The sequence below is a fragment of the Nannospalax galili genome, unplaced genomic scaffold (genome assembly GCF_000622305.1).
Source record: "Nannospalax galili isolate Female #2095 unplaced genomic scaffold, S.galili_v1.0 scaffold1659, whole genome shotgun sequence".
NCBI lineage: Eukaryota > Metazoa > Chordata > Mammalia > Rodentia > Spalacidae > Nannospalax > Nannospalax galili.
This window is the reverse complement of record NW_008342925.1, coordinates 859,278-884,704: the sequence shown is the minus strand read 5'-3', so window position 1 is coordinate 884,704 and position 25,427 is coordinate 859,278. Positions and strand designations below refer to the sequence as shown.

At 54.4% G+C, this 25,427-nt stretch overlaps 4 protein-coding genes across 14 annotated transcripts in view; 3 read left to right on the top strand and 1 right to left on the bottom strand.

Moving 5' to 3' along the window:
* Positions 1 to 4,953, bottom strand: part of Bad (BCL2 associated agonist of cell death) — a 10,104-nt gene extending 5,151 nt beyond the window's left edge. The window contains exons 1-2 of one of the 3 annotated variants that reach the window (XM_008838943.3): positions 4,429 to 4,953; positions 3,802 to 3,981 (exon numbers count right to left, since the gene is read on the bottom strand). In XM_008838943.3, coding sequence (XP_008837165.1) covers positions 3,802 to 3,981; positions 4,429 to 4,546 — 298 coding nt within the window. In that variant the 5' untranslated portion in view covers positions 4,547 to 4,953. Of the gene's footprint in view, positions 1 to 3,801; positions 3,982 to 4,234; positions 4,374 to 4,428 lie in introns of those variants that run through there. The other 2 variants (XM_008838944.2, XM_008838945.3) reach the window with 2 other exon arrangements.
* Positions 4,954 to 5,158: 205 nt separating this feature from the next.
* Positions 5,159 to 9,068, top strand: Gpr137 (G protein-coupled receptor 137). Of its 5 annotated transcripts, none has more exons than XM_029566344.1 (7): positions 5,159 to 5,800; positions 5,924 to 6,388; positions 6,470 to 6,519; positions 7,559 to 7,778; positions 7,899 to 8,027; positions 8,185 to 8,303; positions 8,700 to 9,068. In XM_029566344.1, exons 2-7 carry the CDS (start codon positions 6,032 to 6,034, stop codon positions 8,899 to 8,901), a joined length of 1,077 nt encoding a protein of 358 aa, XP_029422204.1. In that variant the 5' UTR covers positions 5,159 to 5,800; positions 5,924 to 6,031; the 3' UTR covers positions 8,902 to 9,068. The 5 variants fall into 5 exon arrangements, with proteins under 5 accessions (XP_029422204.1, XP_029422203.1, XP_029422205.1 ...); XM_029566343.1 differs by lacking the exon at positions 7,899 to 8,027 and adding an exon at positions 7,286 to 7,511 and having other exon boundaries at positions 7,629 to 7,778; XM_029566345.1 differs by lacking the exon at positions 7,899 to 8,027 and adding an exon at positions 7,286 to 7,511 and having other exon boundaries at positions 5,392 to 5,800; positions 7,629 to 7,778; positions 8,594 to 9,068.
* Positions 9,069 to 11,394: 2,326 nt separating this feature from the next.
* Kcnk4 (potassium two pore domain channel subfamily K member 4) lies at positions 11,395 to 20,237 on the top strand. Of its 4 annotated transcripts, none has more exons than XM_029566340.1 (7): positions 11,395 to 11,983; positions 13,433 to 13,657; positions 17,573 to 17,696; positions 17,821 to 17,981; positions 18,158 to 18,344; positions 18,783 to 18,925; positions 19,803 to 20,237. In XM_029566340.1, the coding sequence occupies exons 2-7, from the start codon at positions 13,469 to 13,471 to the stop codon at positions 20,211 to 20,213; spliced, it is 1,215 nt and encodes a 404-aa protein (XP_029422200.1). In that variant the 5' UTR covers positions 11,395 to 11,983; positions 13,433 to 13,468; the 3' UTR covers positions 20,214 to 20,237. The 4 variants fall into 4 exon arrangements, with proteins under 4 accessions (XP_029422200.1, XP_029422201.1, XP_008837161.2 ...); XM_029566341.1 differs by having other exon boundaries at positions 11,960 to 11,983; positions 13,392 to 13,657; XM_008838939.3 differs by lacking the exon at positions 11,395 to 11,983 and adding an exon at positions 12,217 to 12,245 and having other exon boundaries at positions 13,392 to 13,657.
* Positions 20,238 to 20,765: 528 nt separating this feature from the next.
* On the top strand, positions 20,766 to 24,401 carry Catsperz (catsper channel auxiliary subunit zeta). 2 transcript variants are annotated; one of them, XM_008838940.2, is made up of 5 exons: positions 20,766 to 20,935; positions 21,143 to 21,467; positions 23,233 to 23,312; positions 23,491 to 23,557; positions 24,173 to 24,401. In XM_008838940.2, the coding sequence occupies exons 1-5, from the start codon at positions 20,915 to 20,917 to the stop codon at positions 24,280 to 24,282; spliced, it is 603 nt and encodes a 200-aa protein (XP_008837162.1). In that variant the 5' UTR covers positions 20,766 to 20,914; the 3' UTR covers positions 24,283 to 24,401. The 2 variants fall into 2 exon arrangements, with proteins under 2 accessions (XP_008837162.1, XP_029422202.1); XM_029566342.1 differs by having other exon boundaries at positions 20,791 to 20,935; positions 23,491 to 23,595.
* Positions 24,402 to 25,427: the final 1,026 nt, after the last annotated feature.

The following is a 25,427-nucleotide window of genomic DNA, read 5'->3' as shown; positions in this document are numbered from 1 at the left end:
TTTTAAAAACCAATTTTTTGAGACAGGGTCTCCCTGTAGCTCCAGCTGCCTGGAACTCACTCTAGACCATGCTGGCCTCGAACTCACAGAGGATCTGCCTGCCTCTGCTTCCAGAGCGCTGGGATTAAAGGCATGTACCACCACACCTAGCAAAACAAATATTCTTAAAAAAGCATTCCTGGGGGCTGGAGAGATGGCTCAGTGGTTAAGAACACTGAGTGCTCTTGCAGAGGACCCGGGTTCTATTTCCAGCACCCACATGGTAGCTACGAACCATCCTTAACTCCAGTTCCAGGGGAATCTGAAGCCCTCTTCTGACCTCGGCATTGCACGACACAGGTGCACTCACATACACGCAGGCAATACACTCATATACATAAAATAAAAATAATAAATAATTAAAAAAAAAAGAATTCCTTGCCCAGGGGTAATACAAAACCACAGGGATTTAGCCCATGTCTGTGGTTTCCCAACCTGCCCTAAGACCCAAATGTGTCTACTCACTGCTCTAAATCTTCAATGGATCCCTGTTGTCTACCTATATTGAATTAATGCCTTGAGTCTATCTTGATTCTAACCTATACCTCATGTTTGCCATCTGTGAGTACTGGGTGTTCAAGGCACACTGCATGAATGGAAGCCCTTGGCTCCAATTGTGAACCCCAGGTCTGCATAGTCTGAGCCAACTCCCAGTAACAGTGAAAACTGTGGCCCCTAAGAAGTTTTCCCATGAACTCAGGGGTCTTACTGCAGCTCTGGGAGACAGGACCAGTTCTATTCCCATTTTACAGATTGTGAGACTAAGGCAGAGCCAGTTAACCTGCCAGTCTGCTCTTAAATTAAGAGCCCTCCTCAGATGCTATAGTCTGGCCTAGAGGCTAACACTGGCTTCTTCTCCCATTTCACGTCCTTCCTGCCCTTTCCACAGTGCATGTCTGTCACAGGCACTGGGCTCCAGTCCCTATCTTAGGGATGCTTCCGGCTCAGTGGGGTCTGGTGAGGGTGGACAGGAGAGATGGGACTAAGGTGAACCGACTCTGCACATGACAGAGGCTCCCCGGCTCTCAGCTCTGGCAGGTCTGATGCTTGCAGATTTCTTATGGGAAGTCATTCCTGTTGTGCTGTTTTGTTGGGATAGGGTCTGTGTAGCCCAGGCTGACCTCAAAGTCACCATGCCCCCTTGGTGCAGGGGTTACAGGCATATTATACTATGAACAGCTCAGTCTTGCTTTAGAGATAACTGAAAACTAAATCAAATGTTTATGAAATCCCTGGACATTGGCTCAGGGTATATCTCATGGTCCAGCCCCTGCCTAGAATGGGAGGGAGGGGAAGGAAAGAGAAGAGAAACATGTCCAACCACCCTTCCATGGCTGTTTCCTCCTGGCAGCCTTCCTTTACAAGCTGGAGCTGAGCTGTGGGGTGCCTCACACTGCTCCATGCTCAGCAGGCCATTCTGACCTGCCTCCCTAAATCTGTTTTCAGAGCCTGTCACCACCCTACCCCCGGGCCCCAGGTTCACCCCTGGCTTGGGCACATATTACCCTGGTTCTCTGCCATCCATCCCTAACTCTCTAGAAGCTCATGGGACTTGAGGGGTCCTCCTGACCTCTGGCCCACTCCTCCTCCTAGCCTCTCACCCCATGGACATAACCTAGACCCTGTCATCCCAGCCTCTTGCTTGTTAACTGCCACCTCTTACCTGTTTGATCACCCCCCCCCAGTATGGTACCCCAATCCCAATGATGCTGTACTACCCACAGCAGCTCCCCTCTTCAAGGCTGGGCCACCTCACCTCACACCCACCATTCCCTTCTTGCACACACTTGCCTAGTACCCATTCCTAGCTGGTTGTCACAAACACTGCTCTGGTCAACTGCCTGCCCCTCTGGCCAACAGCAGCCTCTGGGAATTCTACCTAGGTGTCTAGAAGTTCCCACCTGAGCTCTGTCTTCTTTCACCCCTCCCTGTTTGACTTCTGCCAAGAGTGACTCTACCCTTGTAGGAACTCAGGCCAAATTGCTGGGTGAACTCCTTGACACGTCCCCATCCTACAGCCAGGCTGCTAACAAACTGCACCATCCTTCAGTATAGCTCTAGGGTTGGGGATGTGGTTCAGTGGAAGAGCATTTGCCCTTCATGTGGAAAGGCCCTGGGTTCCATCCCCAACACTTGTAAGAAAGGAAAACAAAAGCTTCCCAGGGTCTCACTCAAAGTGTTCCTTACAATAACCTTCAAAGACCTGTGTAGACAGCCAATGGTGACATAAGCCTTAAATCTGAGCACTTGGGAGGTGGAGGCAGGCAGATCTCTGTAATTCAAGGCCAGCATGAGGCCAGTGTAAGTTCCAGGCCAGGACTACATAGTGAGACCCTGTCTCAGACTTATATAGACAAGACAGACTGGACTGGGTTCCAACTACCCTTCTCTACCTCTCCCTCCCACTTGCTCTTCCCTTTGCTAAGAACACAGGCATCAGAGTGGCTCAATCCTCAGGCCTTAGCTTTACCCGTAGTGCTGTTCCTTCTAGAGGCCCAGTCCTGACAGTCACTCATCTGTTACTCCACAGCTCTGGGACTGGAGTTCTTTTGCCCTCTTTCATCTCCTGACCCCCAGCACCATCTTCTGAGCATTGTGTAGTTTGTTCACAGATCCTCTGTTTGTGGCTGGTCCCATGTCCTCTAGGACACAGTGAGCCTCAGGGATGAGGACAGACAGCCAAATAGGGGTAGAGAACAGGTAGGAATATGGAGGGAAAACAGCAGGCATGAAATCTGGACACCTTTAATCCCTGCACTTGAGAGGCAGACGCAGGCAGATCTCTGTGAGTTCAAGGTCAGCCTGCTCTACATAGTGAGTTCCAGGCCAGCTAGGACTATAGGAAGACCGACTATAGGAAGACCCTGTCTCAAAAAGACCAAAAAAAAACCCACAAAAAACAAAAACCAACAACAACAACAAACCCAAAACTGGAGGTTAAAACAATCCCCAAACTGGAGGTTAAAATAAGTGTGTAATGGGGGCTGGAGAGATGGCTCAGCAGTTAAGAGCACTGTCTGCTCTTGCAGAGGACCCAGGATCCACATGGGCACTAACACCCATCCATAACTCCAGTTCCAGGGGATCTGATGCCCTCTTTGACCTCTGAAGGCATTGCATACACAGGCACACTTTTATACATGCAAAACACTCATACACATAAAAATTTTATGAAAGAAGTGTGTGATGCCAGGCAGGGTGGTGCACACATGGATTCCAGCACCTGGAAGGTAAAGGCAGGGGTATGAGGAGTTCAAGACTAGCCTCAGCTACCACCACTCTGGTCTGCTGTATAAGAGAGCTGTTTGCCACTTGGGGTCACCTGCCTGCCTCATATGTGCTAGGATAGTCCTCCTGTAAGGGAGTCATGAGGTGAGAAAGAATTTACTGTGAGGAGTCTTCCAGCCCCACCTCTTAGGAAGGCAGGAGCAAGTCAGTGTGACCTTAGGCAAGTCACTTCTCCTTTTGTGATCACTGCCAGCCTCCCCCTGGTATCTGTCCCAGGTCTATAATAACAGGGTCTGTTTTGAGATTCACTATACACCAGCTTGCTCATCAAAAACCTGCCATACATTCCTGTGAATTAACCCAATGGTCCTATAATGCAGTGGCAGTGATTGATTTCTAAAAGAGTAACTTGAGGGTCAGAGAGAGTGGAGATTTCTCCAGAGCCTTCAGGGAGTATGGCTGCAAGGATGCAGGGCCCAACTGAATGGGGACAGGGGACAGGCAAGTAGGCGGTGATAGTGGTGGTGATCCTACCTCCATGATGGCTGCTGTTGGTCGCACCCCTCTGCTGGTGACTGGTGTCCCCTAGGAGACCTGGGGCCGGGCAGAGACCTGACTGGTCCCCAGCCAGGACAGGCCCCAGGCTCCTTTCTGCAGAGCTGCAGTCTTCCTGCTCACTCGGCTCAAACTCTGGGATCTGGAACATGCTCTGGGCTGTGGAGACAAGATAGTAAGTAGTCGGAGTGCAGCTGGACAGAATGTTGATGAGAGGCAGGGGACAGGTGCCCCTGGCTCCCTCTACCACTGGAGCACCCCCCCTCTACCAGTACTCTCAATGCTCCCAGACCCCCATCTATCTGTTGCTTCTGGCCTGGCAGAGAACACAGGGTCCCCTGGGGACCTAAACATCTCTTCAGAGCTCAGTCTAGGCCCCGGCCCATCCCGCCCGTCCGCGGTGACGGCTCACAGGTCTCACCCCAAGCCCGATCTCGAGGCCCCTGACCCGGGCCCGCTGCCTCCCTCCAGTACTAAGGGCGCCCAGCCCTAGTTTCCTGGACAACGGGAACTGTCACCTATTGGACCCAATCAGTTCTCGAAATGAATCCCGGGTCGGCCCGGAGGCGGGGCCACCCCAGGCCAGGTCCCACCCCCGCCGTCGACCTGCTGGTCGCCACCGCCTTCCTCCCGCGTCGCTCCCCAGGCTCCGGATGCTGGACTCAGACTTCCTCACGCCTCGGGCGTGTGCAGGAGCTAGCGAGGGCCTCTTTGGGGTTCCCATTTGGAACCTGAAGGCCCACTTCTGCTGACAAGTCCTCCAGCCTCTTCTGGGCCCTTGTTCCCCTGTAAAGCGGGGCTACTGACACCTCCCTGGGGAGCAGGTGGAAACTTTGTAAACAGCGCGGTGATGACGGTGGGCGAAAGCACTTTGTAGAGCCGTTCATTGAAGCTCGGCCGTCGGGTGCAATGGTCGTTGCGATGGTTATTGCTCCGCCAGGCCAGCGTGATTGGGTCGGGGAAGCCCGCTCCTTCTTCCTCCTCCCGGGCGTGGAGGCCTCGCGCTGCCCACTCCAGGGACACCTCCCTGCGCCATCTCGGGGGCTCCTCCCGGGCAGGAAGACTTCCCGCGTGCGGGAGACGGGGCCGGAGCCCCCGGGAGGGCGAGCCGTGGGGCTCACGGGGACGCTGCAGCCGGCCAGGTGAGCGCGAGCAGCCGCAGGCCGGAGCACACGGCCATCTAACCGAGGCCAGGGGGCGGGGCCCGGACGCCATCTTGGTTGTGGGCGGAAGTTTCCCTCCGCGACCCAGTGAGGGGAATTCGTTGCCGCTCTCCCGTCGGGCACGCCGATCCCGATTAGGGGATGAGGATCTAAGCGTGAAAACTGGTGGTGCCCCAAACATCACGAGGCGGCGGCCCAGGGCACGGATGACTCGGTGCTGCTCCGTGCGGCCCAGCCTCAACCTCGCGGTCGCCCGCCACCATCCGTAACACCGGGCGCCCGCCTGCTACGCACCTCGCGCCCATTCTCGAAGCGCTCCACGCCGGGTGCGGTGCGCGGCCGCGGAGTCCCCGCCGACCCTTGCGCTGTTTGCGTAGCGAAGCGACGCCCGCGCAGGCGCAGGAGGGGGGCGGAGCAGCGGGAGCAGGGGAGCTGGAGCCCCGCGTCCCGGCGACCGGATCCCGCTTCCCCTGAGGACCCTGCATCGTCTTCCTCTGGCCCACCGCGGCTGAGGGTGGACGCGGTGGGGGCGGGGACAACGTCTGGAATCTCCAGGACAGAGGACGAGGCCCTAATCCGGATTATTGGAGGGGAAAGAGCCGTCAAGCTTGGGGAGGGGGAGAGCGGGGCGTTGGGCGCCCCCGCAGCGGCCGCTGCCCAGAACTGACGGGCATCGGCCGGCTCTCCCCCTCCTGCCAGCCGGACACGAGCGTCTAAGGCCAGCGACTTCCTGAGCCCCTGCATCCTCCCATCCTTGTGGTTCTGATTCTGGCCCAGGGAGAGATATCTTCAACCCCCTACTCCGTCTGCCCTGGGTAGGAAAGAACTGCCCTTCCACAGTCCAGAGTGAGGGGTCCAGGGCCCAGACTGCCCGCACCCCCCACGAGGGAGCGACTCTGTAGAGGAAGGGTCTAACAACCACAACTTTCTTCCTCCAGAGTCCCCAGCTCTCACCGCATCCTGCAGTTCCCATTCCTCCGTATTTATTTTCCTGGCGTCTGGCCAGCCCTCCATCTCTCTCCGGGATTCAGGCCTTCTTCCCTGACATGGAGAGTAACCTGTCTGGCCTGGTGCCTGCTGCCGGGCTGGTGCCTGCACTGCCGCCTACCGTGACCCTAGGGCTGACTGCTGCGTACACTGCCCTATATGCCCTACTCTTCTTCTCTGTCTACGCCCAGCTCTGGCTGGTACTTCTGTATGGGCACAAGCGCCTCAGCTATCAGACGGTGTTCCTGGCACTCTGTCTGCTCTGGGCGGCCTTACGTACCACTCTCTTCTCTTTCTACTTCCGAGATACCCCCAGGGCCAATCGCCTGGGGCCCTTGCCCTTTTGGCTTCTCTACTGCTGCCCTGTCTGCTTGCAATTCTTCACACTGACGCTTATGAACCTCTACTTTGCCCAGGTAACCACGGGAAATAAGTGGGGTGGAAGGTGGGGGGAAAGCCCAAGGGCCCAAAGGAATGATGGGTATCTCTGCTCCCAGGTGGTGTTCAAGGCCAAGGCAAAGCGTAGGCCAGAGATGAGCCGAGGCTTGTAAGTACCTGGGAGTCTGGTGGGTCAGTGGCAGGGAGAAACAAACCTTGCAGAGCTGAGACACAAACAACCCAGGGACTGTTTGACATAGTTTGGAGAAACTAAAGCACCTGGTTCAGAGAGCACCAGTGTCACCCACAGTGGAGAAAACTTAAGGCCTCAATGGGATTTGCAAAGCCCTGCTGTACTTCTGAGTGACCTTGGCTGTGCTTCCCCATTCCTTTGCATGGTGTTTTTCAGTTCATAAAGATATTTCCCAAGCATCCTGTATACCTCGTCCAGGAGGCTATTCTGTTTTTGGGGTTTTTTTTTGTCTTTTTTTGAGACAGGGTCTCCTTGTAGCTCCAGCTGTCCTGGAACTCACTATGTAGACCAGGCTGCTTGGTCTCTCAAAGATCTGCCTGCCTCTGCCTCCCGAGTGCTGGGATTAAAGGCGTGTGCTACCACGTCCGGCATGGAGGCTATTAATCCTCATTTGAGCAATAAACTGAGATCCAGTAAGATAAAGCAACCTGTTCAAGGTCACACAGCTGGCAGGAGGCCAGCTAACTAATACCTAACTGGTATTCCCTTTAAGATGCCATGGCCTCTAATCACCTTCTTACCTCTTTGGGCCTCAGTTTCCTCATCTGCAAAGCTGGAGAAGCAGGGTTTGGATTGGACCATCTGAGTTCTGACTGACACTGGGGTCTCCTGGGGAGATAGGGTGGTCAGTGAGTGCCAAGGGTGATCCATGGTCCAGGGCTGACTCTGCTGTGGGCTGCAGGCTGGCCGTCCGAGGGGCCTTCGTGGGTGCTTCGCTGCTCTTTTTGCTGGTCAATGTACTGTGTGCAGTGCTGTCCCGCCGGCGTCGGGCACAGCCCTGGGCCCTACTGCTGGTGCGTGTCCTGGTGAGCGACTCCCTCTTCGTCATCTGTGCCCTCTCGCTTGCTGCCTGCCTCTGCCTTGTGGCCCGCCGAGCCCCCTCTACTAGCATCTACCTAGAGGCCAAGGTAGGGCCACCAACCCTGATGTGGTATTCTTGGGGTTCTTTGGACAGAGGTCTTTGGGGTGTAGAGGAAGATGGGAGCCCTCTCTTCCTGAAGGTCCTCTGTTGTCATCTCTGCCAGGGAACCAGTGTATGCCAGGCGGCTGCCATGGGGGGCGCCATGGTCCTGCTCTATGCCAGCCGGGCCTGTTACAACCTGGCAGCTCTGGCTTTGGCCCCTCGGAGCTGGCTGGATGCCTTCGATTATGACTGGTACAATGTATCTGACCAGGTAGGCATTTGCCATGTTTGTCCCTTCCTTAGTAGCGGTTCCTGGCTTCCAATTGACCAGGACCGTATCCAGCATGCTCTTCGTGGTATCAGACTGTCCCCAGCCTCTGCCTTCCCCCAGGCGGACCTGGTGAATGACCTAGGGAACAAAGGCTACCTGGTGTTTGGCCTCATTCTGTTTGTGTGGGAGCTGCTGCCCACCACCCTGCTGGTGGGCTTCTTCCGAGTGCACCGGCCCCCACAGGACCTGGTAGGACACCCACCTGTCTCTGGGGCCAGTGGCGAGGGCTAGACCCTGGGAATTCTGGGTTGGAGTCCTGGGGCAGTTATGCGGGTGTGTGTGTGTGTGTGTGTGTGTGTGTGTGTAGGAGAAACAGTTCATAGCATTGTCTCCCCCGTTCCCCCAGAGCACCAGTCGAATCCTCAATGGGCAAGTTTTTGGTTCCCGTTCCTACTTCTTTGACCGGGCTGGGCACTGTGAGGACGAGGGCTGCTCCTGGGAGCACAGCCGGAGTGAGAGTACCAGGTAGGAACCTCGACCCTGTCTGAGGGGCCTCAGGGCCCAGCCAGGCTCCATTTGGGGTCCTGCCTGGCAGAGGCAATGGAGACCAAGAGCCAGGCCTTTGTTTCCCCATCTGTTCTGAGTGAAGTTCCCTCTGGGTTTCCAGTGCTAATCCTGCTCCCTTGCCCCAAGATGAAGTTCTCTCTGGCCCCGGGGGCTGTTCGGGAGCAGAGGGTCTCTTCTAAGCCCCTTTCTTCCCCCTCATGAATGGCTCTGATCATTGCCTGGGATTGACCCTGCTTCTCTGCCTGCAGCATGTCGGGCAGCCTGGGCTCTGGCAGCTGGTATGGCACCATCGGGCGTGAACCGGGCTGGGGAGGGGCCAGCCAGACAAGGACCACTCCTCTGCTCTTCTCCCAGGTGCCAGGACCTGGCGGTCACCACCACAGCCTCTATTCCACCCCATAAACGTGATCCCCCTCCACTTCCCCCAGAACACCCAGACCCCAGTTCCCTTCATCCAAGGCCCCTGTGTCAAGTTCATCTGCCGCTTCTTGCCCAGGATCCCGGGGGACTTTGGCCTCCCTGTCCTCTGGCCAGCTCCTTGCTGCTCCTGTCGTAGTGAGCTTGTGCCACCTCCCTAAGATGGGGACACAGCCTAGGCTGCCAGATGCCCACAGTGCCCTGGCATGATGTGCCGCCTCTGCTTCCACACTGGAGCCAGCTACCTCTCCTGTGCCTACCACTCAATAAACAGAGTCCGTGCCCTATCCCTTCACCTGCCAGTCACTTGTCTGCGTTCTTTCTTATCCTGACCTGTTATCAGGCTGATCGTATACTGGCCCTTGACATGAGTTGCTGGGCTGGGCAGGGGTCACTGACCATCAAGGCTGGTGGGCAGGGAGACTGCACAGGTCTCTTGAAGTTTTCTGGTCCAGAATAGCCCTTGCTGTGTTGGCCAGCCTGGCCAGAAGTGATTCTCTTAGCCTCTGCTCAAATAGCTGGGACTAGAAGCATGGCAGGCCATGCCTGATCTGGAAATCACCGCCACAGGCTAGGATTTGACTCAGTTGTAAAGCACTTTCATGCAGTGTTAGATAAGGCCATGGCTTCCATCTCCATAGGGGCTGGTTAGTGGGAGAGGATTGGGTCAAATCTCTTCCTTTACAAAACTTTCCATCCTCTGTGCTGAGAACCACTTCCCTTCTCCTGGGTCACACAGTACTGTGATTATATGGCTATTAGGTATTTGAAAAGTTTTTTTATGACAACTTTGAATTTTTGTGTATATGTGTGTTGGTGTGCACTTGTCATGGCACATGTGGAAGTCAGAGGACGATTTGCTGGAGTTGGTTCTCTTCTTCCACTTTGTGGGTCTCAAGGATACAACTCTGGTCATGAGACTTGGCAGCAAGTGCCTTTGCCTGCTGAACCATCTCACTGGCCCTATTTTAACTTAAATATTTTTTTATATGTATGAGTGTATTACCTGCATGTATGTATGTGCACCATGTGCATGCAGTGCCCATGGAGATCAGAAGATGGCATCAGATCCCCTAGAACTGGAGTTACGGATGCTTGTTAACAGCTATATGGGTGCTGGGAAATGGAACCCAGGTCCTCTGGAAGAGCAACCAGTATTCTTAACTGCTGAGCCATCTCTCCAGCCCCTTAACTTTTTGTTACTTGTTTTTCTGGTTTCTTTGAGACAAAGTCTCATTATGTAGCTCTGACTGGCCTGGAAGTTACAGAACTCCACCTGCCTGCCTCTGCCTCCCAGGTGCTGGGATTAAAGGCTTATGCCACCATGCCCAGCTCCATTTTAGCCTTTTGAGATAGGGTTTTTCATATAGCCCCGGCAGGCCTGGATGTAGCCAAGGATGACTTTGAACTCTTGACCTGCCTCCCCCACCTCCCAAGTGCTGGGATTAAAATAATGTATCACCACACCTAACCTGTTAGCCATAATTTAAAAAAACTTAGTATATGACTGTCTGCCTGGATGTATGTATTTGCACCACATGTGTGTCTGGTGCAGGCAAAGGTCAGAAGAGGGCATTGGATCCTCTTGACGATAGTTACAGACAGTTGTAAGCTGCCATGTGCTAGGAACTGAACCCAGCTCCTCTGCAAGAGCAGTCACCTTTACTGCTGAGCCAGCTATTCAATGCCATTAGGCATCTTAACTGAAACGGATTGTGCTTTGTGGTGGGAGGCCCAGTTTATTTAATACTCATTCATTCATTCACAGTATGTATCCATGCTCCTATGTGTGTATACGTAGACATATATGTAGGGGTCAGAGAAAAACTTGCAAATGTTGGTTTTCTCTTCCACCATATGGGTTCCGGGAATCAAATGCAGATTTTCAGGCTTGGTAGCAAGCACCCTTACCCACTGAGCCATCTAGCTGGCCTGAGGCCTAGTTTCTCTCACCTTCCCTAACCTGCCCTTCAAGTGCCAGGGTTACTGAGGGTCTACAAATGAGATGTTGCTAGGGCTGCAGAGCAGCCTCCCTCTCCTCACCCGGGTGTGGGTCACCCACATTGCCGGGCTGTCTACATGCTGTGTATGCTCGGGTGAACCCCTTCCCTTCTCTGGTTGCCCCAACAGCTTAGTCACTGTCTTGTGCACCTGCCACCCTGGCAGATCTGTCCTGTTTAGACTAGCCTGTGAATCCTGCTTGTACGCTTGGTGATTCCAGTTCCCTTGAGGCCTTAGGGCCTAGCAACGGGTCTGCCTTGAAACCCTCTGCTCATGATCATCTCAGAGCCAGGCCTGCAGGGTTTCCAGAAAGATCATCAGAAACTCAGATTTAGCATGAAACTGGACAAGCACTTTTGGTTGAAAGGAAAATTGCTAACATTTATAGGGCACTTAACTGTGTGTGCCAGGCTTTGCCTTGAGTATTTATAAACACTGACCTCTTAAATGCACCGATCGGCACCCAGAGATAATCATTCCTTTTACTATGAGAACAGGGAGATTAGAGAGTGGTAACCTGCCTAGGACCTCTATCACCAGGGGATGGTCACCTTAACTTTAGGCTTAAAAGTACTGACCACAAGGGCACAGGATCTCTGATGCTAGAGGAGGGACTTCGGGGGAAGTGGTAGTTGTAAAGAAATGGGTTGGAGCAGGGAGGAGCAGAGACTGTGTGGGCCCTGGCCGTGGCTGTTCAGAGAATACTGGCAGTCTTTCTGCTGGGGTTGGCAGACAGCTCCAGCCAGGCCCCTGGGACTGACTCCAGGGCCAGGAGGACCAGCGCTGGGGATGCAGGAGGAGGGTGGGGAAGAGCTGCATAGTGACTTCCCAGAGCTAGGACCCAACCCCCATGGCTGGTCAAATCCAGGTGGCCCCAAAGAGATCTCCTGCCCTCCACCCACACACACTCCTTTCTCCCAGGGGGCCTCTCTCTCCTAAGTGCTGAGCCCAAGGGCCAGGCTGTCCCCACTGGCAGAGAAATGAGGGCCCTTCCCAGTCCTGTAATGGACATAGAAGATGCCAGGAGATGAGTGTGACAGCCGTCCGGAGTCTTGGGCCAGCTGATGTCCAGGCTGGTGCCAAAGCCGCTGGCCACACTGGGCTCTCATCGATCCCAGGCTAGAAGGCTGGACCCCGCAGCGACTGCTTTCTGACTCCTCAGTGGTCCACTGCCCAAGGCAGGCCAGGATTCGGGAGCTCGGGGAGCCCGGAGGCCGCAGGTAAAGAGCTGGGCGGGAGGAGGTAGCAGCGAGCATTGAGCATCGTGGGAGGGCGCCGCACCGAGGGAGGCCCGGCGCTGGAAGGGTTAACCGTGGGAGGAAGGGGCTTCTGGCGGCGGGAGCCGGGGTCCCAGCCCGGGGTGGCCGCCCGCTCCGCCCCTGCTGCTGCCGCCTCCACTGCCCAGCCAGCAACCGCGAGGGGCACCGGGGAGGCGGCGAGCGCGAGACCCAGCCGCAGCTGCTGCCGCAGAGGGAGCTGACAGTGAGTGCGGGGCGGGTGCGGGGACCTGGGCAGGACTCCGGGGCTCTGTCGGCTGGGGGGCGACAGGCAGGGCCGGGACACCCACCTCCCCTTCGTGGACGCCTTCTGGAGTCGGGTGACCACGCGTCCCATCACCGGTCACGCTTGGAAGCGTCGGCGTGAGGATGCGGGGGAGGCGGTGGGAGCGAGCGGCTGGTGTGTGCGCACACGTGTGCATGGATCTCTTGCGCGTAGATCTTAGGAGGTTCAGCACAGCGGGCACGCCCATGGGGGTCCGGTGTGTTGGGGGTCCGCGCGAGCTGGCCGGTGCAGTGCGGTGCCTGCAGCCCTAGCAACGTGCCGGGCTGGAGCCGCAGGGTGGAGCGTGGGCGCGCGGGTCTTTGTGGCACTGGTGGTGGGGCATGTGAGTGTGTGTGTTTGTCCACTGCCCCCCAGCTGACCGCTGTCCCAAGGGCTGCGGCATCCAGCTACCCTGCCCACCCTGTGCCTTGCTCCTTCCCGGAACCTTCCGTTCCCTGGCTGCCGGCTTTGCATCTACCCTGAGCTGGATGGGACCCGCCCCTGGGTTCCTCGAAAGCCCAAAGCCCCACAGGGCGTTCAAGGGACCCTGGAGGCTCCCCGTCCTGAGAATCCCAGCTAGTCCGGAGCCAGGAGAGGTGGGATGGGAGGGGACAGAGGTGCACCAGGAGGGTGCCACAAGGAGGCTACCACAGCTGCATCAGGAGAGCCATGGATGGACCCGCTGTCCCTGTTAACACCCTGGGTGCTCCTGCTTCTCCTCCCACTCTCAGCCTGCCTCAGTCTCACTCAGCCTTCTTTACCAAGGCGGATTCCCTGTGCCCCTCAACTTTCCACTTTGCATCATTCACTCTGCCTCTTCCAAGGCAGTCTTAGTGTTTCTTGCCTCCTCCCACTCTCCTGATGGCCAGGCGATGGAGGTAAGGAGGCTGGGGCCGGGGGCAGACTGGGTATTATTACCTGGTACCAGGTATCTAGCGGAAGGACATGGAGGGGGGAGACACTATCTGTGGAGAGTAAGGCAGGGGGGCTCCGAGACCTTGGCAAGTCTGGAGGATACAGGAACAGGCTGTAGGTGTCAGACTTCAGACTTCTTACTGACCCCAGAACCGTTGGTTCTGCCCACAGTGACCACTGCTCCCCAGGAATCCCCTGCTCCTCCTCCCCAGGCAGGCAGTGGACCTGGACCTGCCCCTGCACGGGCCATGCGCTGCACCACACTTCTGGCCCTCCTGGCGCTGGTCCTGCTGTACTTGGTGTCAGGGGCCCTCGTGTTCCAGGCCCTGGAGCAGCCTCATGAGCAGCAGGCCCAGAAGGTACTAGGGGAGGTCCGAGACAAGTTCCTGAGGGACCATCCATGTGTGAGCAAGGAAGAACTGCAGAACTTAATCTGGGTGCGTAGGCTGCAGAGCTGGGCAGCAGTGGGGCCCTTCTGGGGGTGCTGCTTCTAATTACCCATCCCTGAGAACTGGGGCGGGGGCAGGATCAGGCCAGGAGCTGGAGTCCAGGTGTCTGTTTTCAATGTGGCAGCCATAGGTTTTTGTCTTTTTGCTTTTCTTGCTGTGCCTGGCACAAAGCTGTGATCCTGGAATGTCTCATCCCCTGTGTGATGGTCATGGGAGGAAGGGAAAATGAGTGGATGAATGGCTGGAGCATATGGGCTGTTACATTTGCACAGGTCTAACACTTATCAGGTCATTAGTTCAAATCTGGGCATGATACTCTCAGCTAAACAGTCAGTGTGTTTTAGTACATCTCCAAGCAATGTTTTTATTTTTGTTTTTGAGGCGGAGGCTAACTATGCAGCTCTGGTCACTTTGTAACCCAGGCTGACCTCAAACTCAGGGCAATCCTGCCTCAGTCTCCTCAGTGCTAGGATTACAGGCAGGAACCACCATGCCTGATTCCCCGAAATGTTTTTTATGTGCTAAAGTTGGCTGCTCTAGCAATGCCAGCTTCTGTGCATTTTTGGAGTCACAGATGTCTTAGAGGAACCCAAGAATACTGTGAACAATTCCTTGTGTCCCCAAGTATGCATATAAGCACGTACAGATAATATTGGAGGGTTTCTATTCATGCCACTCTGGATGACAGCTTAGGGGCCCTTTCTCTCCAGAATGCATGTTACCAGGTAGGCAAAAGGGAGGGGTGGGAGTCAGGCTCTTTTGATTAGCCTCCATCCAGCCATGAGGGGAAACTCTGGCTTCATCCTTCAAACTTCCAGCTAGTGAGCTCCTATGTTGCTTTCCAAGTCCCTGTGATGGTTTAACCTTAATAAACGATTATTTCTCACTTGACCCAAGAGTACCTTTCATTCCCTGCCTGTTCTTTCTGGAGGGATGGCATGTAAGCCTCAGCATTGCAGCTCATTCCTAAGGTGGCAGGACCCAGTGCAAAGATGAGGGTGGGAAGGGGCCAGGCCACAGGCCACCTGACATGTCTCTTCCAGAAAGCAGGACAAGCTCTGCTTAGAAAGGCCTGGGCGGAGGAGAGTGTGCCTGGCCAGACCATAGGGCAGAGGGAGGGAGGGAGTCTGACCTATTTTATCTTCACGATGGAATTACTTTATTCTTGGATAAGACAGGAGAGAGAGAGAGGGGGGGGGAGAGAGAGAACTCTGGGTGGCAGGAGCTTAGGCTTCTCTTCCACACCAAGAGTCACTCCCTGACTTAGTGAATCATGAAGCAATTGTGCACCTACTGTGTGCTGTAGAGGGTGTGAGTAGAGGTGCAGATTTTGGGGTGGAGCAGGTGCAGATCTTCCCTGGAGGATATCACCCCTAGCACTGGGAACAGTTCCAGGGACAGACAGATCACTGTAGGAAACCATGGGAAGGGAAAGTTCCTTCCTTTTTTTGTTAAGCACCCATTGTGTGCTGGGCACTGGGCTGTGTGCTGGGAGTGAAGGGAGTTTCAGGGGCTTTGGGAAGAGCTGGCAGTTGAAAAATAACAGGTGAGAGAGACAGAGTTTAGAGAGTGTGGATACACAACTCCTAGTCAGAGGAACAGCATGGCCAAGGTGTGAAAGCTGGAGAGCTCAGAGTGTAGAGCAAAATCCGGAGATAGCAGATGCCCAGTCATTTGAAGGAAAAATTAGAATACACAGGATGATGGAGAGTTTTTCTTTTTTTTGAAAAAACATTGGAAAATAAAAATTAAATAATTTTTAATCAGACATTTCTTGCCTTTATTTAAAAATCATCATAGAACATGAAATCATCTCAGAAAGTCTGGGGGGGGAGGTCATTGTACTTTGGGGTGCCAAATCAGAACCTCAGGAGAGAAGTCTAGGGAAAGGTTGAGACAGTTTGAAAAAAGTGCTTGAAGTTGGGTATGGTGGCTCACACCTGTAATCTCAGCACTTGGGAGACAGACACAGGAGGATTGCTGTGAGTTCCAGGCCAGCTTTGGCTGCTGAGCAAGACCCTGTTTCCAAAAACAAAGATAAGCAAACAGACTATCCCCCCAACAAGAGAGAGAGAAGAGAGAGAGAGAGAGAGAGAGAGAGAGAGAGAGAGAGAGAAACTAACACTCTGGGAATGTAGCTTAGTTGGTTGAGTAGCATGTAATCAGCCTTAGGTTCAATCTCTAGCCCCACAAAAACTGAAAAACTGGGCAGGGCACATCACATCCATAATCTCAGTACTCAGGACATAGAGACAGGAGAATATGGAGTGTAAGACCATCTTGGGCTACCTAGTCAGTTTGAGCTAGCCTGGGCTACACTAGATCCTGTCTCAAAATAAGCAAATAAATAGGTGCTGAGCCAAGGAGCCTAGATTCTTCTGCAGACAGATGGGAGCCTGGAGGGCTTTCAGCAGTCAAGTTAGGGAGGATGAACTAAGAGCAGGTCTTTTTTTTTTTAATTAAAAAAAATATTTATTATTTTTACTTTATGTGTATGAGTGTATTGCCTGCATGTATGTGAGTGCACCCATGGTGTGCAATGCCACTGAAGTCAGAAGAGGGCTTCTGATTCCCCTGGATGGTTCATAGCCGCCATGTGGGTGCTGGGAATCAAACCTGGGTCCTCTGCAAGAGCAGTCAGTGCTCTTAACCACTGAGCCATCTCTCCAGCCCCAGGAGTGGGTCTTTCTAAAGAGAACCATAGGGTGATAAAGGTTGGGCTGTGAACTTCCCATTGACTTTCTCCTTGCTTACCTTGGGGGAAGGGCCCTTCTCTATCACCTCTTTCTGAAACTCTGACCTCCCAGCACCCTGGGCGAGCATTCTCTTGACACAGATCCTGCTCCAGGGGAATTTACAGATACGCCAGAAAAGAGCAGGCATCTGCTCATTTCACTCATCCAATCATATTTATTGAGGACCCCATATGAAACACCTTGTTTGGCTTAGATGTTATGGGGAAGTGTGTGTGTGTGTGTGTGTGTGTGTGTGTGTGTACAAGTACACATGAACATCTTGAAGCGAGCTGCAAAATTTGATGAGGGAAGACCTCTACCTTTTATTTCATTGTCTAAGACAAGGCACTGGGGCAGTGGGAGAGGTGGTATCTGTGGAAAGCTGGAAATCCCAATGCATAATGGTTATGTGGGAAGTTATCCAATAAATACCCAGTGCTTCCAAATCTTCACACCATATCTGTGAGGTTGGTGTTATAACCATCACCTGTGTGATATAGGCAGAAAGTGAGGTACAGAGCCTTAACTTGCCTTAAGTTGCACAGCACCAAGATTGGAACACAGACAGCTTGGTCTCAGTGTTCAGTGTTCCTGACTGTAAAAATAGGTATCCACTGTATAAAGTCAGATATGGTGGCACATACTTGTAATCCTAGCACTTGGGGGCCTGAGGCAGGAGGGTGCAATATTCCAGGCCAGCCTGGATTATACAGTAAACTGCAGGGCAGCTTGGGCTACACCCTATCTCAAAACAAAAACAAAACAAAACCAAAAACCATAAACAAACAACAACAAAAAACACAGTCAACCACAAAAGGATAGGTTGAGAGACTAAGGGAAATCCTGTCAAAAAGCAAAACAAAACCAGCTAGGTGGACACCTTTAATCCCAGCAGAGGCAGAGGCAGAGACTGGTGGATCTATGTGAGTTCAAGGCCAGCCTGATCTACACAGTGAATTCCAGGCCAGCCAAGGCTATACAGTGAGATTCTGTGTGTGTGTGTGTGTGGGGGTAACCACAACAACAACAACAACAACAAAAAACCCACACTGAAGGGGTCCAAGAGGGCAAGAAGTGGAAAACACAGTGCCTCGAGGTAGGAGGGATGGGAATTGGTCCAGATTGGAGGGAAGGACTGAGGTTCCTCCTTCTGTGCCCTGTCCTGCAGAAAGTGGCTGATGCCCTGGGAGGGGGTGCGAAGGCAGAAAACAACTCGACGAATGACACCTTCCACTCAGCTTGGAACCTGGGCAGAGCCTTCTTTTTCTCTGGGACCATCATCACTACCATCGGTGGGGGAGAGATAGGGTTTATGGAGGGAGGCAGGAGGCAAGGAGTTTCCTTTTGGGGTAAGGTACAGGGAGAGGCAGGGGTACCAGGAACCGCCTAGACTTCCAGCTCAACCCCTCTACCTAGGCTATGGCGATATGGCCCTGAGAACAGATGCGGGGCGCCTCTTTTGCATCTTTTATGCACTGGTGGGGATCCCGCTGTTCGGGATGCTGCTGGCGGGGGTCGGGGACCGGCTGGGCTCCTCTCTCCGCCGGGGCATCGGGCACATCGAAGCAATCTTCTTGGTGAGCTGCTCCATGACCTTCGTGCACTTGCTATGAGCTGAGGGTACACTTCTGTAGGTCCCTAGCATGTGAGTGTGCACCCCTAGAGGGTAGGAGCCTCACAGTATGGCAGGATGGGGGGGGGTGAATGGCACTGGAGGTTGGTTATTGGTCCTGTCTACCGCCCCTCCCCGCAGAAGTGGCAGGTGCCACCTGGGCTGGTGCGAGTGCTGTCGGCCGTGCTCTTCCTTCTGATCGGCTGCCTGCTCTTCGTCCTCACGCCCACATTCGTGTTCTGCTATATGGAGGACTGGAGTGAGCTGGAAGCCATCTACTTTGTCATAGTGACACTCACAACTGTGGGCTTCGGCGATTATGTGGCGGGTGAGACCTTGCCCAGCGCTTTCCTTGTGGACTGTGTCCCTGCACTCCAGCACTGCACTGCGGCTTCTCTGTGGGGCGTTTGCTCTAGCTTCTGCACTCTACACGGAATGCACCATCGCGTTCTTCCACACAGGCAGCTCCTGACGCCCACTTATATTCATGCATGCCCAAATCCCATGCATGCTCATACATATATTAAGTGCAGTCTTCTTACGTGTTAGGTTCTTGCAAGCATACCCCCTCTTGCATGCTCTAATTATGCACAACTTCAATTCATGCACACTCATTTTCCTGCACACATTCACACAGGCTAGCACGTCCCCTCTGCTCTGGGGAGAGCCTACTCTCTCAACCGGGTGAGGAAACAGGCTGTGTGCCAGCGGCTCACTTACATGCCCCACAATCAACTTATTTTCTCCCTCCCTATGAAATCCTCAGGCACCAACTCTGACAGGCCCGGTCCTTTAGCCTACCAGCCTCTTGTGTGGTTTTGGATCCTGCTCGGCCTGGCCTACTTCGCCTCAGTGCTCACCACCATCGGCAACTGGTTGCGAGCGGTGTCCCGCCGCACGCGGGCAGAGGTACCCCAGCTTTGATTGCCTCTCTGCAGTGCATGTGCCATGGCACTTGTGCGTGATGACCCCTAACAGCTGGTTGACCAGCAGCATAGCTCCCCTCCAGAATGTGGGTTCCTTGGGAACTGAGACCTTGAGTGTGCCCTGCTGGGAACAGAGGGGTTTGTCAGAGACTTGACCAGCTCTGCCCTCATGCATAGGGTTGTCAGGGTCAGCAAAGAAAAGTACAGAGAGTGCTGGGTGAGGTGGCACACATCTGGAAATCCCAGTGCTTAGGAAGCTGAGGCAGGAGGATTGACGAGAGTTCAGGCCAGGTTGGACTAAGTAAGACCCTGTCTCAAAAATAACCACAGGGCCAAGTATAGATTAAAATTCCAGCACTCGGGAGGCAGAGGCAGGTAGGTCTCTGTGAGATCAAGGCCAGCCTGGTCTACAGGCCTTTTGGGGCTACAGGGAGACCCTGTATCAAAAAAAAAAAAAAAAAAAAAAGAGAGAGAAAATCCTCCAACCAACAACAATACAGAAAGCCCAGTTAAATGTGACTCTCAATTGAACAACAAATAGGATTTTAGAATATGCCAGAAATATTGTATGGGTATACTTACACAAAATTAGAAAACTAGACGACTTGCATTTTTAGTACCTAACTACATAAGGGCATCGAAGTGAAATAAAATTGGGGCTTTCTCTAGAAAGGCTCCTGGAGAAGGTGGGGGGTGCTTCCGGCTGATGCAGAAGGGGAGAATGTGCCTTTGGGGGTGAGGTGCCCTTCCAACTTCCGTCGGGCTGAGGCTGAAGGACCAGGAGAAAATGTGGATGCGCTGGTAAAGGCGCTGCTCCAGGAGTTGCAGTCGGTCGAGGATTCCCTTTCCTCCCCGCGCAGATGGGTGGACTCACGGCTCAGGCTGCCAGCTGGACAGGCACCGTGACTGCGAGGGTGACTCAGAGAACCGGGCCCACCGTCCCGCCGCCGCCGGAGAAGCAGCAGCCGCTTCTGCCCGCATCCCTGCCGGTATCCCTGCCCGCACCGCCTTGTCCGGCGCAGCCAGTGGGCAGGCCGGGATCCCCTGCGCCTGGGGAGAAGGTCCAGACGCCTTCCCCGCCCACCGCCTCAGCGCTGGATTACCCCAGCGAGAATCTGGCCTTCATCGACGAGTCCTCGGACACGCAGAGCGAGCGCGGCTGTGCCCTGCCTCGTCCGCCCCGGGGTCGTCGTCGTCCCAACCCTCCCAGGAAGCCGGCGCGGCCCCGGGGGGTTCGTGGGCGCCCCCAAGACAAGGCCGTGCGGGTGTAAGGGGCAGCAAGCATTCTCGGCGCGGCCCCCTCAAAGGGCTTAGTTCTTGCAAAGTTTCCCAGGCATGCTTGGCTTGTTTAACCAAAGAGCTCTCCCTCGACGCAACCAGACCGCCAAGGGAGGAGGCCAAGGCTTGCCAAATGCCACTGCTCGCCAGTCCCCTCCCTCCGCCCCTTCCTCACTTCCAGCCATTTCCAGACCCCACCCACCCAAAGCCTTTCTGTCTCGCTGCCCTGGCCGGGCTGGTCCCTTCACGACTGTGCCTCAAAGCCTGCAATCAATAAACGAAAAGTTTGCACCGTCCGTGCGTACTCCGGGGACGCCAGTGGGTGTGGGATTGCCTTCCTCAAGCCACCGCGAGGGCATATTTAGTCCCCTGTCACTCCTGAGCACCCACTCCGGTCAAGCCGCGGCCCCCTCCGGCAAGCTCGGGTGCCCCTGCCTGGAGGCAAACCAGTAGGATCCGGCATCCGAACTGGCCTGGGCCGTCTCCAACCTCAGCATCAATAATGGAGGAGGGTTGTGGGAGGGATGCCGAGCTGATGATGGTGTGGCCGGCTGTAGTTTGAAGTCTCCTCCCGCGAGAGTACTTCAGGTCATCCCGGAAGGGGACTCTGCCCCTCCCCCTTCTTGGAGCGTGACACCCCCCCCCTTCTCTTTGCCTGAGGCCTGTTGGGACTGGTCCGTTGGCGGGCAGAACCATGGACGAAAATTCTTACAAAGTAAGAACTCTTCCCTAGCACCCCTGTCCTGACTCAGACTCATCTCCAGCCTCCTCCAAGCCTCTGGGGTGACCTGTCACTCATTCTGGGCTCCGGGCAGCTAGTCCCCCGACTCGTGTCTGAGCTTCCCCGACCCAGGCCTGGCTCTGGGTGCCCCTCCCCAGCTCCCTGAGTCCCCTGGCTTCCTTCCTTGTCTGTGACCCACAGGCGACGTCCAGACTTTCCCACCGTCGTCGCAGCTCCATCAAGGAAGGCCTGCACGAGGATGTTCGCAATCTGTGGAGTACCGCCACGATGTCGGAGTCCACGGCTAACGTGTCGCTGTCCAAGGTCTGCGAGAACTTCGACGACGAGGGGCAAGACTTGGGCAAGTCTCGCCGGCGATACAGCCAGTCCATTTCTCTGAAGGAAAGCCTCTGCCTCCCGCCGGAGGAGATCCAACAGCATGCTTTGCTGGAGCTGGAGCTGCACCGTGGCAGGTCGGTGGAGCAGGACATAGAAGAGGAGCGCGAAGACTCCAAGACAGATATTGGTCAGTATGGCCTCGCTGAGCGATGGGTGTCCCCAGGGTGTCCGGAGCTAGCCAGCCAGGGTCTCAACTTCCCTTCTGGAAAATGGGAGGGGGGTGAAAACCCATAGATCCAAACTTCTGGGATTTCCTGGGAGGGGCGCTAGCGCGTATTTTTAACTCTAACTCACCCAGACATTCTTTGAGCGCCCCCTACTGGGAAGGGTTCTGGCACGCGCAGCCCACGCAGGCTAACCCACACAAGCAGCCCAGGTAGTTTTCTTGTTTGTTTGATAAGGTGCTGAGGGTCGAACCCAGGGCCTCACTCATGCTAGGCAGGTTCTCTACCACTGAACTACATTTCCAGCCCGGACTTGTGGATTTAATGGAATCACTTCATCAGTTGAAAAGGCAGAGTTAAATCCCCATCTGGGGATTTAGCTGGTTTGAGGTCTTAAATCTCTTTTTATATTGTATTTCTTTTTGGAATAAGAGTCTCACTATACAACAAAATGAAAGAGAAAAGAAAAAGAAAAAAAAAGTCTCATTATGTAGCCCAGGCTGGCCTTGAACTCTGGTGATCTTCCTGCCTCAGCCTCCTGAGTGTTGGGATTATAGACATTCACCACCATGCCTGACTTGGTTTAACAAATTTTTTTTTGGTCTTTTTTGAGACAGGGTCTCCCTGTAGCCCCAGTTGTCCTGGAACTCGCTATGTAGACCAGGCTGGCCTTGAACTCACAGAGATCTGCCTGCCTCTGTCTGCCTCCCGAGTGATGGGATTAAAGGTGTGCACCACCACCCCTGGCAGTTTAACAATTAAAAAAAAATTATTTATTATTTTTATTTTATGTATATGCATGTATTGCCTGCAAGTAGGTACGTGCATCCGTATCCTGCAATACCCATGGAGGACAGAAGAGGCTTGTTGGATCCACTGGAACTGGAGTTACAGACAGTTGTTAGCTGCCATGTGGGTGCTGGGATTCGAACCCCAGTCTTCTGCAAGAACAACCAGTGTTCTTAACCGTTGAGCCATCTCTCCAGCCCCAACATTTTTTTTTTTTTTTGCCTTTTTGAGACAGGGTCTCCCTGTAGCCCCAGCTGGCCTGGGACTCACTATGTAGACCAGGTTGGCTTTGAACTCACAGAGATCTGCCTACCTCTGCCTCCCGAATGCTGGGATTAAAGACCTGCACCACCATGCCTGGCCATTTGTTTAACAATTTGAAGCACTTATCATAGTATGCCAGGCATTATTTGAGACTGTGTCCACCCCCTACTGCCCCTTCTCTCTCCACCTTCATTGAAATTGATAAAAATCTAGCAATTAACACATATTGAACACTTGCTGTATATCAGGTCTGGGACTGCCTTATCTTGTCACCTTTAAACATCCCAACAGTTATAATAGGCCATTTGGAGTTGGAGATGTAGTTTACTGATACAGTACTTGCCCAGCTTGCAGAAAATCCTGAGTTCAATTCCCAATGTGTAAACAGCAGCCCCCCCCATCATAAAAGTCTGTTTCTATGACCACATTTTACAAATGAAGAATCAGAATGTTTCAGTTACTAGCTCTAAGTATCACTAGTGGGAAAATCAGTTCAGAAAAGCAGTTGGGTGGCCTAGGAGTATAATCAATGTCCCTCCCATACGGTTTTCAATGGAAGTAGTATGTGGAACTGGACTCTGACCACACCCCCACCATGCACCTACCCATACATCTCTGCTCCAGGGCATATCTAGGAATCTGCAGATGACTAACTTCTGTTTTCATTTCTTCCAGTAAAGTCTGCTTCAGAATTATCGGTCAGCCACTCAAAGCAAACACCTCATCCAGCTTACTGGGCAGAACAACAAAACAGGGTTGGAGGGGTCTGGGGATCCTGCTGGGGATGGATGGGTGGTGGGTAGCAGTTGAGGGTTGCAGTAATGACAGGGTACGGTGGGTGGCAGAGCAGAGGGGCAGGCAGGCTGGGGAGCACTTCAGCTGTGGGCAGAACTGGGGTTCCCTGGGTGTTTGAGCTGATTGTTGCTTTTCCAGCTGCCCCTGCCCCTGATGGAACTCATGGAGAATGAAGCTCTGGAAATCCTCAACAAAGCCCTCACTAGTGAGCCACCCCGACCCTAGCTTCCACAGAAGATCCCGGTGAATTTCGCAGGACTTGGGGCTGTGGGCATGGAGAGTCAGGATGTGTATGCCTTGTCACATCCCCTTAGCATTCACAAACAAGGGTGCCTCAGAAGTTAAATACTGGGAGACCAGGCAAAAGTAGACCCAATGGGGTGACTCAGAGGACTTAAAAGGAGCCCCTTCCTTGCAGGTCTGTTTTCTCCACCTGCCCAGGAGAACAGAGCCTTTGTGTAGCTTTGCTTCATCCCCAGGTGGGGGAGCTGTGACATGTCTGAATTAGTTGGATAAATTTATTGGACACGAGATTCTCTGGGTAAACTTCTGCTCACGAAGAACATCCAGAGGGAAGGGCCAGATGATCAGTCAGTGGGTGGCGCATAGGTGGCTGTAAAGCTGCTGGCTCCATCGCCCTGCCTCGGGCTTGCATCTTTAGCAGTATTTCACTGCACCTTGCAGAGCCAAAGTCCCCCAAACTAGCAAACACCCAAGCCCAGCTTAACTGCTACCTCAAATCGCCGGTGGTTCCTCGAATCCGAGGGGTGGTGCCTACTGGGGGAGGCTTTGACTGCGCTCAGCTCTGACCTCTTCCTAGCCTACAAGTCCAAGATCGGCAAGACCCACTTCATGACTGAAGAGCTGCAGGCATACATCGAGGGCCTCAAGAAGCGCAGGAACAAGAGGCTGCACTGCGTATCTGTGTGAAACTCCAGCGCTAGCCGCCTAGACGCCAGCCCCCATACTCTGCCCGGTCCCTAGACTTAACCTCGACCCCCATCTGCGTGGAATATGAGCCCTAGAAAAATTAAAGAGTCCATGCATGGTCCGTGAGTCAGTGCGTGACTGCTTGCGTGAGGCGGACGCACGTGGCCCCGCCCTTCCCCATGACCTTCATTCGGTCACCGCAGTGACCTTGAATTTTCTCTGGGTCTTTTCAGCCCTGCCTTTCAAGGACTCGCAATAATGGACTACTTGCATCTTTTAGGTCTCCTCCAGGTTCCAGAGCTTTGGAGGTCTAGCAAGTCTGTGGTTCAAGTGTCCCATTAACATTATCTTGGGAGGAGAGGCGGGGAGGGAAAAGGTGCAGGGCCCCCTTTAGGCTCCACCCCTTATACATATGCAAATATTAGTTCCTCCGCTCGCCCCGCCCTTTCATTTACATATTTCGTTTGCCCCGCACTGCGTCCACAGAGAGACCTCGCCCACTCCTGTCACTCAGAGCTCCGCCCGCCTCTGGCGCGAGGAAAGGGGGCTCCTGGCTCCACCCCCTTCGAGCTCGCAATCCCCCGCACCTCGCCGAGTGTCTGGCCCCACCCCCTGGGTGGCCGCGCACGCGCATGACACTCTGAGGCTCTGCGAGATGGGCGGGGCCTCCTAAAAGCCCCGCCCGCCGACCCTCCATCTCCTCCCCGACTCCTCAGGGTACGCAGGCGCTACCCGCCTCGAAAGTCTTATTAGCATAGGGCGCCCTACCCCGCCCCCTGCTTTGCATGCGCACGGCAGGCCCCGCCCCCGCTGTCAGCTGGAGGAAGCGGAGTAGGAAGCGGCCGCGATGTCCTTTTGTGTCCTACAAGCAGCCAGCGGCGCCGCCGAGTGAGGGGACGCGGCGCGGCGTCCTCAGGGTACGCAGGCGCTACCCGCCTCGAAAGTCTTATTAGCATAGGGCGCCCTACCCCGCCCCCTGCTTTGCATGCGCACGGCAGGCCCCGCCCCCGCTGTCAGCTGGAGGAAGCGGAGTAGGAAGCGGCCGCGATGTCCTTTTGTGTCCTACAAGCAGCCAGCGGCGCCGCCGAGTGAGGGGACGCGGCGCGGCGGGGCGGTGCGGCCCGAGGAGGCGGCGGAGGAGGGGC

Excerpts from the sequence above, each read along its gene's own strand:
- Gpr137 (XM_017799602.2), top strand. The coding sequence starts at position 6,032 with ATGGAGAGTAACCTGTCTGGCCTGGTGCCTGCTGCCGGGCTGGTGCCT. Across the intron at positions 6,389-6,469 it reads TGAACCTCTACTTTGCCCAG|GTGGTGTTCAAGGCCAAGGC; the intron begins GTAACCACGGGA and ends CTCTGCTCCCAG. Across the intron at positions 7,512-7,628 it reads GCATCTACCTAGAGGCCAAG|GGAACCAGTGTATGCCAGGC; the intron begins GTAGGGCCACCA and ends CATCTCTGCCAG.
- Kcnk4 (XM_008838939.3), top strand. Across the intron at positions 17,697-17,820 it reads GACCATCATCACTACCATCG|GCTATGGCGATATGGCCCTG; the intron begins GTGGGGGAGAGA and ends CCCTCTACCTAG. Across the intron at positions 18,345-18,782 it reads CTTCGGCGATTATGTGGCGG|GCACCAACTCTGACAGGCCC; the intron begins GTGAGACCTTGC and ends TGAAATCCTCAG.
- Catsperz (XM_008838940.2), top strand. The coding sequence starts at position 20,915 with ATGGACGAAAATTCTTACAAA. Across the intron at positions 20,936-21,142 it reads TGGACGAAAATTCTTACAAA|GCGACGTCCAGACTTTCCCA; the intron begins GTAAGAACTCTT and ends TGTGACCCACAG. Across the intron at positions 23,558-24,172 it reads CCTCAACAAAGCCCTCACTA|CCTACAAGTCCAAGATCGGC; the intron begins GTGAGCCACCCC and ends ACCTCTTCCTAG.